Source organism: Eschrichtius robustus, chromosome 11 (genome assembly GCF_028021215.1).
Source record: "Eschrichtius robustus isolate mEscRob2 chromosome 11, mEscRob2.pri, whole genome shotgun sequence".
NCBI classification, from domain to species: domain Eukaryota; kingdom Metazoa; phylum Chordata; class Mammalia; order Artiodactyla; family Eschrichtiidae; genus Eschrichtius; species Eschrichtius robustus.
In genome coordinates, this window is record NC_090834.1 from 77,540,361 (window position 1) to 77,552,983 (window position 12,623).

Sequence of the window (12,623 nt, forward strand, 5' to 3'; positions counted from 1 at the left end):
AGAGAAAGCTCTAAAGGTCTGACTCAGACTACCTTTTCCCTTTGTTGGGGTCACTGTGACTTCTAGGATTTCTGAGATCAATAAAAGGGCCTTTAAAACAACAGTTCAAAGCCACGAAGGGCTGCTCCTGCTGAGGTGTATTTAAAATCCGTGGAGAGACAGGGGCCATGGGTCTCACAACACAACATGGTGTAGGGGGGTTCTCGCTCATTAGGCCCAACTAAACTTGGGGAATCCAATTTTCTGAAAGATGTGTGATTTTAATGTTAGCTTTAAATGTAACATGCTCCAAGTAGAAGGAAAAAGTCCTGACTCTGTAATGAAAACACACAGAGAGAGTCAAGGCAGACAGATCCCCTCTGGGCTGGAGTTGAATCCCAGAAGACATGGAGAATCAGTTCAGCCTTGACATCAGTTTACCTCTTAATCTTTCAACTCAACTTTGGAGTGGCAGTACACTTCTTTGTTGGCTTCCCTTCTTCTACCTCAGCTGTTAGGAGCTGGAATTTATCTCTTGTTCATTTCCTTTTTCATCTGCTAAGGGACCACAATGCAAAGGGCCGAGTGGGACAGTGGCTTGCATACAGAAATATCCAGAAAAATAGGACAGAGATCAGAAGAGTATGCAGATAAAACCTTCTCTTAATAAACTGTGTTGCTAGTTTGGTGACCTTCAGTGGCGGATCCTGGGATCATAGCGATGTAGGGGTTAGGAGTACCGGGAGTGAGAGGGGGCCCGAGAGGTGAGAAGGGCAGATCCTTACTAGTGAACAGGATTCTGGAACGTTGGAATTGTTTCCTGGGAAATGAGGGAGGGTTGTGTTCAGAGAAGTTTCCCTTTCCTTCTCTGGGATCCCTGTTGCCAGTGTCAGAGGTGTGGGGTGGACTCGGAGAGGGGACCAGTGCGAGCAAGCTGAGGAGTTTTAAATCACGTGGGGCTCATTTGGTACAAATCAAAGGTTCTGTCATGTCTGATTTCACACTCTGCATCCTAGTTATAAATAACATTCCTGGATGGAAGTGCGACAAACCTGAGAGCTATTTCTAGGGAAGGCTCGGTTCCAGAAGGGGGTCACATAGAAGGAGGAGGACTTGTCTTCTTTCCCACACTCCTAAAACAAAGCCCAGCTTTTCTCTCCCGGGAATGGTGTTCGGGAGGGTCCCAGAGGGACTGCGGGAAAGACCTAAAAGTGACTATGATGGCTTTTGACAAAACCATCAAGAAAGTCACTCAAGGAAAAAAAAAAAAAAAAAAAAAGGTGAGGAATTTCCCCTAAGTGGCAGCATCTGACCTGCGGAACCGGAAGGCTTGCAAGTAGACCCCCCAAACCCCACCGTGGCTCGCTCGGGCTCAGCGACCCTTTTTCTGGGCCCCCTGCCTCAGCGCCCTTTCCCTGAACCTCCAAAGCGTGTACCAGTCAGAGCGACCCACGGGGAGAGGGGACAGAAGGTGCAGGTGGCGAGCCGCGACTCGCCATCATTCCCCTCAGGGCCCTACTCGCCCCTCGCCAACCAGTTGCCGAAGCAAATCCCGAGTGATTGTTTTCCGGGGAGGGGCTGGGCGCGCTCTTTGGCGCCACCTGGGTCGGGATTCCCCCGGGAAGAAAACCCACCCGCGGGGGCTCCGCGGTTCTTAGTCTCGACCAAGATGAACTGGGGCAACTTCTGCAGTCTCCAGCGCGGCACCGAGGCAGAGACAGCGGCGGTGGCGAGGCCGGCTCGTCTGGGCTGGAGAGCGTGAAGCCGAAGGGGTGCTTCCGCCTCCAGCTCCTCCCTTTTGCCCGCGGGTCCTGGGACTCCAGCTCCGGTGCTCCGAGTGGTAGCGGCTGCTGCGCCGGCCGCCCGGGGCTTCGCAGCGGAGGGGAAGCCGCTCCCAGCGCCGAGCGCAACCTGCCGGAGTGGCCGAGCCCCGCGCTCCCGCTCCAGCTCCGAGGAGAGCGCAGCCGCAGCGGGGGCCGCGGCCCGAGCAGGGGGCCGCCGCCCGCTGTGGGGGACGGGCAGGGGGCGGGGCGGCCGGGGCCGCCTTCCTGGGCGCGATCCCCGAGCGCAGCACCCGGCGCTGCCGAGACACCTCCCCCGCCGCCCGCTAGCAAGTTTGGCGGCTGCGAGCCCGGCGCGCCTCGGGATCGAGGCGCATTTGTTTCCTCCTGGCTTCCGCGCGCCCGGTTCGGCGGGGACCCTTGGGAGCGATGCCGAAGGATGTGATGATCTTAATTGTGTGGTTTTGTGTGTGCACCGCCAGGACAGGTAAGCACGGCTGGGGCCGTCGGAGGGATCCAGGGATAGGGGAAGCCGCGCCGCTGTGCCCGGCGCCCACCTAGGCGTGAGGAGAGCTGGAGCTGAGCTCCGCGCTGGTCCGGGGAAGGGCGTGGAGGGGCCCCTCGAATCTCTCTGCCCCGGTCCAGGTGAAAGGGTGAAAAGTGGGACTCACAGGCTGGAAGATGCCCTCGAGGAGTGCCCCCTTCCCGGAGGACACGGCCTGGCGGACGCAGGAGTGAGGGGCGCGGCCATTCGGGCGCGCCCTCCTGCTGCTAGTAACCGGCTTCCGGGTGGAAACCCACAGTAGGGCGGGCCCGCGAGCCCCACAGCCGTGAACTTGACAGGCGCCGTGGAAACCGCTTTCCCTGCGCCCCGGCGGGCGGGGAAGGGGCAGCGGCGGGAGGCGCACCCGCAGAGGGAGCGCTTCCGGCCGGCGGGCGCTGCGAGGGCCGGGAGGGCGCGGCGCGGGGTGAGGGCTGCGGGCGTTCCTGGGATTCCGCGATCTCTTTCCTCGTCCCCTCCTGACTCTTCCCCAGGGGAACTCCAGGAGTAGTCTCTCTTGCCACCCCTATCTCCCCACCCCCCAGAGGGCAGGACAAACTGGGGGGAATTGGAACTGTGGGAGCAATCCCGGGGAGATTCTCTCCAGCTCCGCACTAGTTTTACAGTGCTATAACTGCACGTTGGGGGTTGTGAAGGGGAGGCAAGGATAATTGGCGTAATTTTCTGAAGTCCCCACTTCTTTCTGCCTCCAGAGACGCAGTTGTGAGGACTCTAAGCGCGCCTCCTTCCTTCAGCGTCTACTCGCCCCCAGCCCCCATGTCCCCTGGGGTTTGGAGACCCTCTCTCAGCCGCCTACTCCGGGAGACTAGTAGTAGATTTGGGAAGGTGGGGGTGGGGTGGGGTGGAGGAGGAAATTGGCAAAAATAGGACCCTCCCCCGCGGGGTGGGGTGGGGCGTCGCGAGGTTTCATCCCTACGCTAGCCATCCTCGCCACGCGCGGCCGACTTTGCACCCCAGAATCGGTGTGTAGTCATTCCCTCTGCTTTTCTCTTGTATCACTCTCATTTCCCTTCTCTAGAGGCATAGCCTCCTTCCCATGCAGAGTTTATCTGTAGAGGGCTGGGGAGGGATGCCCGGCCTTGGTCCGCTCAAAAGTTCCCTCCGCTGGCCCTTTCCATTTTCCCCAGGACTGAGCGGGAAGCAGCTTTTCCTTTGCTTAATGACAGAGCGGCGGGTGTGGACTTCTCCGCGGACAAAAGGAATCCCCATCCCTTTCCTATCTCCATCCGAGCTCCCCAGGCTGCCGAGATGCCAAGACTCGGTCCAGCCTAGAATAGGTGCTTCTTGAGTTCCGGCCCATCTAGATGGGTTGGTCTTTTAAAACCGAGAACACACTGGAAAAAACGCGCCTCTGGAAGATCAGGGCAGGCGAGGCTAGCGCAGAGCCTGGGCTAGCAGCCCTGCGTGCAGAGAATTTGGTGCTGGTGGGCATCTTACAGAGGAACCAAAGAGAGAGAAACTAGGTGGGGGAGAGGGCAGCGCATCGGGCATTTCACGTCTCAAGTGCACATCACTACCAAACATACTTACGTCCTTTGTTCTCATTACTCTTGAAAAGTCGGCAAAAAGTGCTTCCCCCAGAAGTGGACTGTGTCTCCAGGGCGCTTTGCTTTTGGAGATCTTTAACGACACTGTCTTTTCCCCTTCCCCACATCAAGCCCCTTTAAAACTTGTAAACATGCTCTTGTAGGGAAGATTTACTCCTGTATCTATTCATTCATTCAGCGAAGAGTTGAGTGTCTTGCTGGGTGCCAGGATTGCTTATACAAAGAGGAACCGGCTTGCTTGACTTCCAGAAACTTACAGCTTAGCTGAGAATCTAGATAGAAACTGAAAAGCATTTTTATTGTACAGCTTGATGGGGGTGGGGGGAAAAGTGGTGGGAGTACAGGAGTTTGTATTGAGGAAACAGGAGGAGCGGTAGGAGTGAATTCTGGGGCGGGGTGGTCGGTAGTCAGGGAAGGCTTTAATCAGGAGGTGACGTTTGAAAGTTGTGTCTGGAAGGCTTTGTAGGGAGTTTTCCAGGTGCACAGAGTAGGGAAAGCATTCCAGGCAGAAGGCACAGCTTGTCCAAAGTCAAGGAAGCGTGGAAGGATCTGCCCATTGGTTGTGGCAGTTGCTTAGGGAGCTTGAGTTTTCCATGCCACTCGGTACTCTTTGAACACCAGAGGCTACATATTTCTTCTACAGAAATTATCAGAAGAATGAGAAAGACAGGGGGGAATTATATCTCACTTCTTTCACTTACAATTTCTTGCAGCTTGAGGCCGTCTGATGAGCAATTTTTTTCTTTGATTTTGCCCAGGAACCATCATACCAGTATCACACATCCATCCTCTGAGGTAGCTAAGCCTGGCTCTCAATTAGTTTATCAGGATCCAAACAGCCACTCGGGAAGTTTATTTGTCAAGTGGGACAATTGTTGTCTGGGCTGTTAACAGTCCAAGATGAAATAAACACGTAATTCACTGAGTGAGCTGCTCAGATATCACTGCCTTTTAATGGAAATGAATAGATGGTATCAGGCACATTTTAATTAAAGCAGCACTGCAGTGCAGTAGCAGTTACATATGAAAAGATCTAATGATAGGTGTCACAGGAAGCTGCTTAAATTACTCATTGTTCAGAGAATTTGTTTTAAAGAGTAAAGTGGGGTCACGAATGGGTCCTGTTCTCCAGTTCTGGTTATTTCTGGGTGAAAAAAAATCTGAGATTTCCAGGTACATCACTAATAAGGAAAATTTAGAAGGCTACAATAACAAGCAGTAATAATACATTATGTCCATGAGTTTTCTCCAGTAACCTGGAAGTGTGAATAATGTAAAACTCAGTGATTACTCCCCCATGGCTTTCAAGTGTGGTTTGGTCACCAGGGCAATGGTTAGAGGGAGCCCCTGGGGCTGAGTGAATGCCTTTTGCTGCCACCTGCTGGAAAGGAGAGCTTTTCTTTTAGAAGCACCTCCCAGGCAGTTCATTAACTATGAATTGAATAATAGAGCTGTGAACAAAAGCCCCCAGCCTCCAGTGATCATGTGAAATATTGACTGATTTGGAACAGGCATAGAGCATATTCTTTAAGGATGTTGCTTTTGGGGTAGTAAGAAACTTTGTAGGAGTCCAGAGGCCCAAATCCGATCAAATGGCTGTGAAATCCTGCTGGTAAATGAGGTCTTGGAGCATCTCTCCAGCATCGTATTCCCCTGCATGGACCAGGGGAAAACAGCTGCCATCACGCACAGTGAGCTGGATTAGATTTGAAGTGAGCCAGATGCAGGAGGATTTGCTCGGGAGCTTAGGCCTGGGACCCTGAAGGTGGACTGAATGGGCTTTGGGCCTCAACACTCTCTGGGCTAGACTGAGGAGTGGCCAGCAGCAGGTGTCCTGGGAGATTAGGGTGGAGATTCTGAATCTCAGAGCCAGGCCTCAAGTGCCTCTGCGACACTGACATGCTGCCTTCCAGGTTTTAAAAAATATTTTTTTTTTTCCCCAGAAGCTTTTTATCCGGCTTAATTCCAATACCCAGCTTCAGCCATGTGAGAGCAGTTATGGCCAAAGTAGAAAACTTCAACAGAGTTTCCTTGGAAAGGGCAAGAGCTACATGCTTGGATAAGAAGCAGAAATATTAAAATAAAAAAAATATTTTTACGGAACCAACACTTTCATACTGTATAAGGTTCAGGTGAAGCCATGCAAATGCTGCCTTATTAATAGATTTTCTGATTTTTTAGGCAGTGGGCAAAGTGCTATCTTTTACTCATCCTGCTATTGGCACCAGGTGTTTTCATCTTGAAGGGGACCACTTAGAGAAAACAATACAGTACTGTTTCTGGAAGCCTAATTGATTTCTCTCGTTCTGTTTTAATGGGATGTTTTCATGACGAGAGCAATACAGTTATCTTAAAGCCAGGGAAGCCCCTTTGCTTGTAGGATATAGGGGGAGGGGTTAATATAGATTTAATATATAGATTTCACAAAGCACAGCCAGGGACTTCCCTGGTGGCGCAGTCGTTAAGAATCCGCCTGCCGATGCAGGGGACATGGGTTTGATCCCTGGTCCAGGAAGATCCCACATGCTGCGGAGAAACTAAGCCTGTGCGCCACAACTACTGAAGCCCACATGCCTAGAGCCCATGTTCCGCAACAAGAGAAGCCACTGCAATGAGAAGCCCGCGCACCGCAATGAAGAATAGCCCCCGCTCGCCGCAACTAGAGAAAGCCCGCGAGCAGAAACGAAGACCCAACGCAGCCAAAAAATAAATTAAAGAAAAAAAAAATAAACAAAGCACGGCCAGAGTGAGAAGCCCTTCTAGGTCATCTGGGCATGTGGAGGGGTTGGGAAAATGGGAGCCACCTGTATCTTTCGTATGATTCCAGTGGAGTTGAGGACCAGGGAGTTGGAATGGTCTGGAGAGCTGGTCCTATGAAAGACAGATGCAGCAGACCGCAGCTGGGCACCAGATATGTGCTAGGAGTGTTCATGCAGTTATCACTGAAACCTCACGAGGCTGGGAGGCGGGTATTATCCCCATTTTACAGTTAAGGGAAATGAGGCTCGGAGAAGTGAAGTGATTTTTCCAAGGGCACAAAGTTAGTAGGGAGAAGAGACAGGACTGAAAGTGGCTCTTAGTTTAGTGTTGTTTCCACAACACTTTCCAGATTGAGGTGTTCTCACATGGAGATGGGAATCCAAGGGCACGACTGGGGTGTTCTGCCAGCTCTACAGAATCTGTGTGGGTGCCTTTTAGGCTTGTCCGGTTGCAGGGCTCCAAGTTTGGGAGATTCAAACATCTTAAGGATAACCATTATAGTGGGTCTTTAGTCCCCGCATTGGTCAATTACTGCCACAATAATATTGCATAACAAGCCACCCTAAACTCAAAGCAACATTTCTTTTGGTTCATGCGTCTGTCGGTTGGTTTGGTATTGGCTCACTGGGGCCAGGTTTGGCTGGGCGTCGTTCCAAACCCAGGTAGGGTGTCTGCTCCGTGTGTCTTAGTCTCCTTGGAGCAGTGGCCCAGTAGGGCCATGTTTTTCTCACTGTGATGCAGAGGTACAAGAGAACAGGCCCCACCACACAGGCACATCCAAGCCTCTGCTTGTGTGACATTGCTAACATCCTAATGACCCAAACTAGTTACATGGCTGGGCTCAAAGTCAAGGGATGGGAGGTTTACTCCCACTCTAGTGGAAGGACATGCAAAGCCACATAGCAAAGGGTGTGGCTATGGGAGGGGTAAAGATTTTTTTTTTTTGAATTTATTTTTGGCTGCACTGGATCTTTGTTGCTGCGAGCAGTCTTTCTCTAGTTGCCCTGAGTGGGGGCTACTCTTGAGGCATGCGTTTTGCGGTGGCTTCTCTTGGTGCAGAGCACGGGCTTTCGGTGCACGGGCTTCAGTAGTTGTGGCACACCGGCTCAGTAGTTGTGACTCGCGGGCTCTAGAGCGCAGGCTCAGGGGTTGTGGCGCATGGGTTGTGGCGCATGCGCTCTGCAGCATGTGGGATCTTCCTGGACCAGGGATGGAACCCGTGCCCCCTGCATTGGCAGGTGGATTCTTAACCACTGCGCCACCGGGGAAATCCAGGGGTAAAGATTTGAAGCCAATAATTCAGTCAACCATATTCCTTTTAGAAAGTTTCCTGGGCTCGAATGCCGTCCTGTCCTCTCGTGGTATTCCCCAGATATGCATATTGCCCTGAGATCACTGCACCCAGAGCAACGATCATATGTCCACTCATCAATTAATTAATCAGGTCCTAAATTCAGGGCCTGACATATATGAAGCCTTGTGCAAGACACTGAGCCTACAGGGATGCTTCCTTCCTCTTGTGTCCAGCTAAGGGCACATTTCCCAAACCACGTTCCAAATTCCTGGCCAGAGATAGACTGGTGTGGAGGTCCTCTGAGATCACTCTTAAATTAATTTCTGCCATATAGGTGTAGAGCACTATAGATCAAACTGAAATATGAGTTCCTTTCCTGCCTTTTCAAGGTGATCATAGAACTGCTGGTATCTGAGCTCACTTGGAGAAAAACATTGCCAGTCTCAACAAGAGGCTCATGGTGCTGTGACTTGGGCTGATAGATGCCCGTTAGCACAGTACTTCTTTGCACAGAGTAGGTACTCGGTCAGTCATCAGTCTTTGTGAATGGAGTCTGTGTCAAGCAGGTAGGATGGAACCTTAAGTGAGATCATAAGGTAAATCAGAGCACATCCCACTCTTCCTCCCCTTAGACACATACCTTAAAGCCCTCCAGTGATACTCCATTGCAATTAGAATACTATCCCTCTCCTTGTTGCGGCTCACAAGGCAGGGCCTACCCTGGGGCCTCATTTTCTACCACTCTCCCCCGGGCTCACTCTGCTCTGGCCACACTAGCCTTTTCACTGTTTCCTCTCCACGCCAAGTTTGTTCCTGGTTTGCATTTGCATTTTCTGTTCTCTAAACCTGGAAAGCTTTCCCCTCCAGATCTCCCCTTCCGGAATAACTGCACCATCGCCGGCCGCCATAGTCATCAGGTGTCTGCTCAGAGGAACCTTCCTCTACCACCCTTTTTAAGCCTCCACCCAAGCTGCTTTCTGTTTCATAACTCTGTTTTATTTTCTTCGTGGCATTTATTGCCATCTCAAATTATCTTATTTATGTATTTGTTCATTTTTTGCCCTCTCCTCACCCGCTGCCCTAGGAATGCATGCCCAAGGAGGCCATCTCCAGTGCCTCGCAATGCAGTGTGTGTGTTACATAGAAAGCACTCAGTCATATCTGTTGAAAAATGACTGAATGAATGAGTGGTCTTTGGGTAAACTGGTCTCACATCTGGCTGCATTTCAGAGGACAAGGGGAAGCCTGACAAAAATTGAGAAGGCAGCTCTGTGCACTGTGTCTTTAATTTAACCCTTTGTCCACCTTCGGCTCCAAAGACCCTTCCCAGAGCCACCTTCTGTTGACAGAAGCCTCGATTGCTGCAGCAGCCCCTGTTTCCTAACAGGAAAAGAGTGAGGAGAGGGTACATTTCCTTCTCCAGATCTGTGGGGAAAGGGGTGAGGGCAGGAGGACAGATGAGATTGTCACAGCGTGTGATGCCCTGATGAAATGCACTCGGTCTCTCTGGAACAAATTTGGTGTAAGCTCTCCAAATCTTGCCTCAGCGACTGCATTACCACCAGACAAACGTTGACAGTTGTTGCTGATTAAAACATTTCCACCTGTGCAATCAGAATTGCACTACTGAGGTGCTAAGTGTAGATAGGCACAGCCTTTAGGAATAGCTTAAACATAGTCCCTTGGAGTGATCGCCAGCCTTATTAATATATATAATTGGAAGCCACTTTGCAGTCATGAGCGAATCATTCTGCAGAACACCCTGTAGATGAGAGACAGGCTTAAGGATTTGCCTTTTTCAGATGAGGCAGTGGGGGCTCAGGGCCCTGTTTCTCTGTGCTAAGGTTCTCCAACAAGAGTTGTCAGGGTGTCTAACTTTTCACGAATCCCCTTGACATCTACATCCATTGTTCTGGGGATTCTCTTTCCTGGCCAGTCCCTCTGCCACCCTTATCCATCAGGAACAGGATCCCTCTCATTTTCTTCCTCTTTATCGCAGGTGTTGGTGCCTCATTAATAGTGCTCTGTGGAGGTGTTTCCTGGTGACGGTGGTGTCAGATTTCACTACTGTATCAGTCTCTGAAGCAGGTAGATCAGGGCCACAATCCTGTATCCACAGTTCCCAAATCTAAAAAAGCTCAGAAACCCAAAGTTTCTTCATAACTCACCTGACAGCAAAACCTACCCTGAGCTGAACTCCTTTGGTGGCAAAACTTGACCTGAACAGGTATGAGGCTATTTATAGTCTTTATTTATACCAGTTAGAGGACAACATCAGACTTTTTGCTCTACAAGTATTGTGTTTGGTTATGGGGTGCTGATGTAGGCTTTGCTGAGGGTGTTACATAAAATGTAGTATATGGGCCATATTAGCTTTCCAACAGATGATCCAGTCTGAGTTCTGAAATATATTTGGCCCCTAGGGTTTTGCAAAGGGATTATCAATCTGTAATGGGGAATGGGAGAGGGGGAAGGATCGACAAAACCACAATATCAGTGGGGGTGATGGAGCAAAGAGTTGCCTTCATTTTCCATCCAGGGAAAGAGCATCTCTAAGCACTCATCACTGAGTTCCTCGTATTCCCTGCCACTCCTGGCCTCTGTCATTTCTGTTCCATGTTGCCGCAAGCAAGTCAGCATTTTAAGCCAAGATGGCTCTTTGTTCCTTTTCAGTGGTGGGCTTTGGGATGGATCCCCACCTTCAGATGGATATTATCACTGAGCTCGACCTCGTGAACACCACCCTTGGAGTCACTCAGGTGTCTGGACTGCACAATACCAGCAAAGCATTTTTATTTAAAGGTAAAGGCATTTTTCTCCTTTGCATGGGGGCAGAACTTGGGGAGGAGGGTCTGTCTGGGGACTGTTCCTCTGGTGTGTATTTGTCGGAGGATCATCTCTGCTATTTCTCTTGTGTTATCGTCATGAGGAATGTTCAGAAATGCCAAGGGTGTTTAGATATATGGGGAGTGTTCTGAGGGTGTGGGAGGGGGCAGTCGGGGGGGCGTGGTGATGAAATATTTGGCTTGGCAGTGACATATTTCCCAGGGGATTTTGGTGGGGATCTAAAGTGGAATGAATTTGTAAAGTCCTTGAAAGCCTTTGGCCAGCCACATTATTTTTATAGGATATTTCTTCTACTGTTATTCATATCTTTACCTATACCTACGTCCATTCCTGTTCCTATATCTTCATCTCTCATTTAATGGGTGGACCATGCACAAAGAGGATGTTTCATGGTTGCATTTTCTTAGGGGTACAGCTTACTTGGTTCTGCCGACTATAAACTTGACTATAATTCACTAAATTGTTCAGCAAGCATTCATAAAGGCAGTATAATGTGCTTCTTAAAAACCTGGGCTCTGGAGCCTGACTGCCTGGGATTAAATTCCAACCCTACCACTTATTGACTTTGCGACTTTGGGTGATTCCTTAGGCTGACTCTGCCTGTGTCTTCATCTGAAATAATAGTACCTAAGGGGGCAGTTGCAAGGATTAGAGGAGCTAATCCATTAAAGTGGATCAAACAGTGCCTGATAACATAGTAAATCCCTGGTAAGTATTAGCTATTATTATGGAACTCCTATTGTGTACCAGGCAACATGCTAATAGTAGGATTATTAGTAAGAGTAAATAAATATAGTGAGAGAAACAGTCATTACACAAGTAATTATTGACTTCCAATGGCTGTTCTTACCATGAACGGAGTGTATAGGTTGCCAAATAAGAGTATACAGGGAGATCTGATTTATTGGGAGTGGGGAGATGGTGGTGGTCAGGAAAAGGCTACCCTGAAAAAGTGATTTGTCAGCAGAAGAGTGAAAAATGAATAGAAAGCTTGGTGAAGGAAGAGGTGGCGGCTCAGAGCATTCTGGGCAGAGAAAATAGTATGTAGGAAGGTCTTAAGGCAGAAACAAATGGAAAGACATTTAGCATGGCTGAAAGGTGGTGAGTGGCTGGAGAGGTAGGCAGGGGCTAGGTCACACTGGGCCCTGAAGGCAGAATTGATATTTAGCTTATATCCACGGGCTTGGGTGTACTGATGCTTTATGGCCAGTGTCTATTTTGATAGGTGGGAGGCCATGTACTTTTTAACTACTGCAAATATTACCCTTGCCCATAGGCCATGTTAGTTTTTTACTTTACTCTCAGATCAGTGGGGGCCTTTGATGAGTTGAAGGAGGGGAGTGATCTGATCAGATATGGCAGCCTAGATATTCCTCTATGAAAATGCCTGGCAGGCTTCTTTTAACCCAGCCTTTTGTGAAGATAACAAAAGGATTATTTTAGAATGACTGAACCAACATTATGGGATGAGATATATATATTTCCTGTGCAGAGAATTTAAGCCTTCTTAATAATATACAGCACACCTACAGATACTATATAATAATATATAACAAGACTACAGATATGTTAATTTCCGCTTACTCTTACTAAGGAATTGGTGAAGTAAGTAAACTGGGCATGGTGAAGAGAACACAAACAAGATTAGTTTTCTCTTTGCGTTGTGCAAGTTCTATTCAGTTACTGTTGAGAGGCCATCCCATTCTTCTTTTTTTTTTTTTTAACGTTTTTATTGGAGTATAATTGCTTTACAATGGTGTGTTAGTTTCTGCTTTATAACATAGTGAATCAGTTATACATATACATATATCCCCATATCTCTTCCCTCTTGCGTCTCCCTCCCTCCCACCCTC

General features: G+C 49.4%; 1 protein-coding gene across 3 annotated transcripts in view; it reads left to right on the forward strand.

Moving 5' to 3' along the window:
• Positions 1-2,160: 2,160 nt before the first annotated feature.
• Positions 2,161-12,623, forward strand: part of NELL1 (neural EGFL like 1) — an 865,453-nt gene continuing 854,990 nt past the window's right edge. For all 3 annotated transcript variants that reach the window (XM_068554539.1, XM_068554541.1, XM_068554540.1), the window contains exons 1-2: positions 2,161-2,247; positions 10,597-10,725. In XM_068554539.1, coding sequence (XP_068410640.1) covers positions 2,190-2,247; positions 10,597-10,725 — 187 coding nt within the window. In that variant the 5' untranslated portion in view covers positions 2,161-2,189. The remainder of the gene's footprint in view (positions 2,248-10,596; positions 10,726-12,623) is intronic.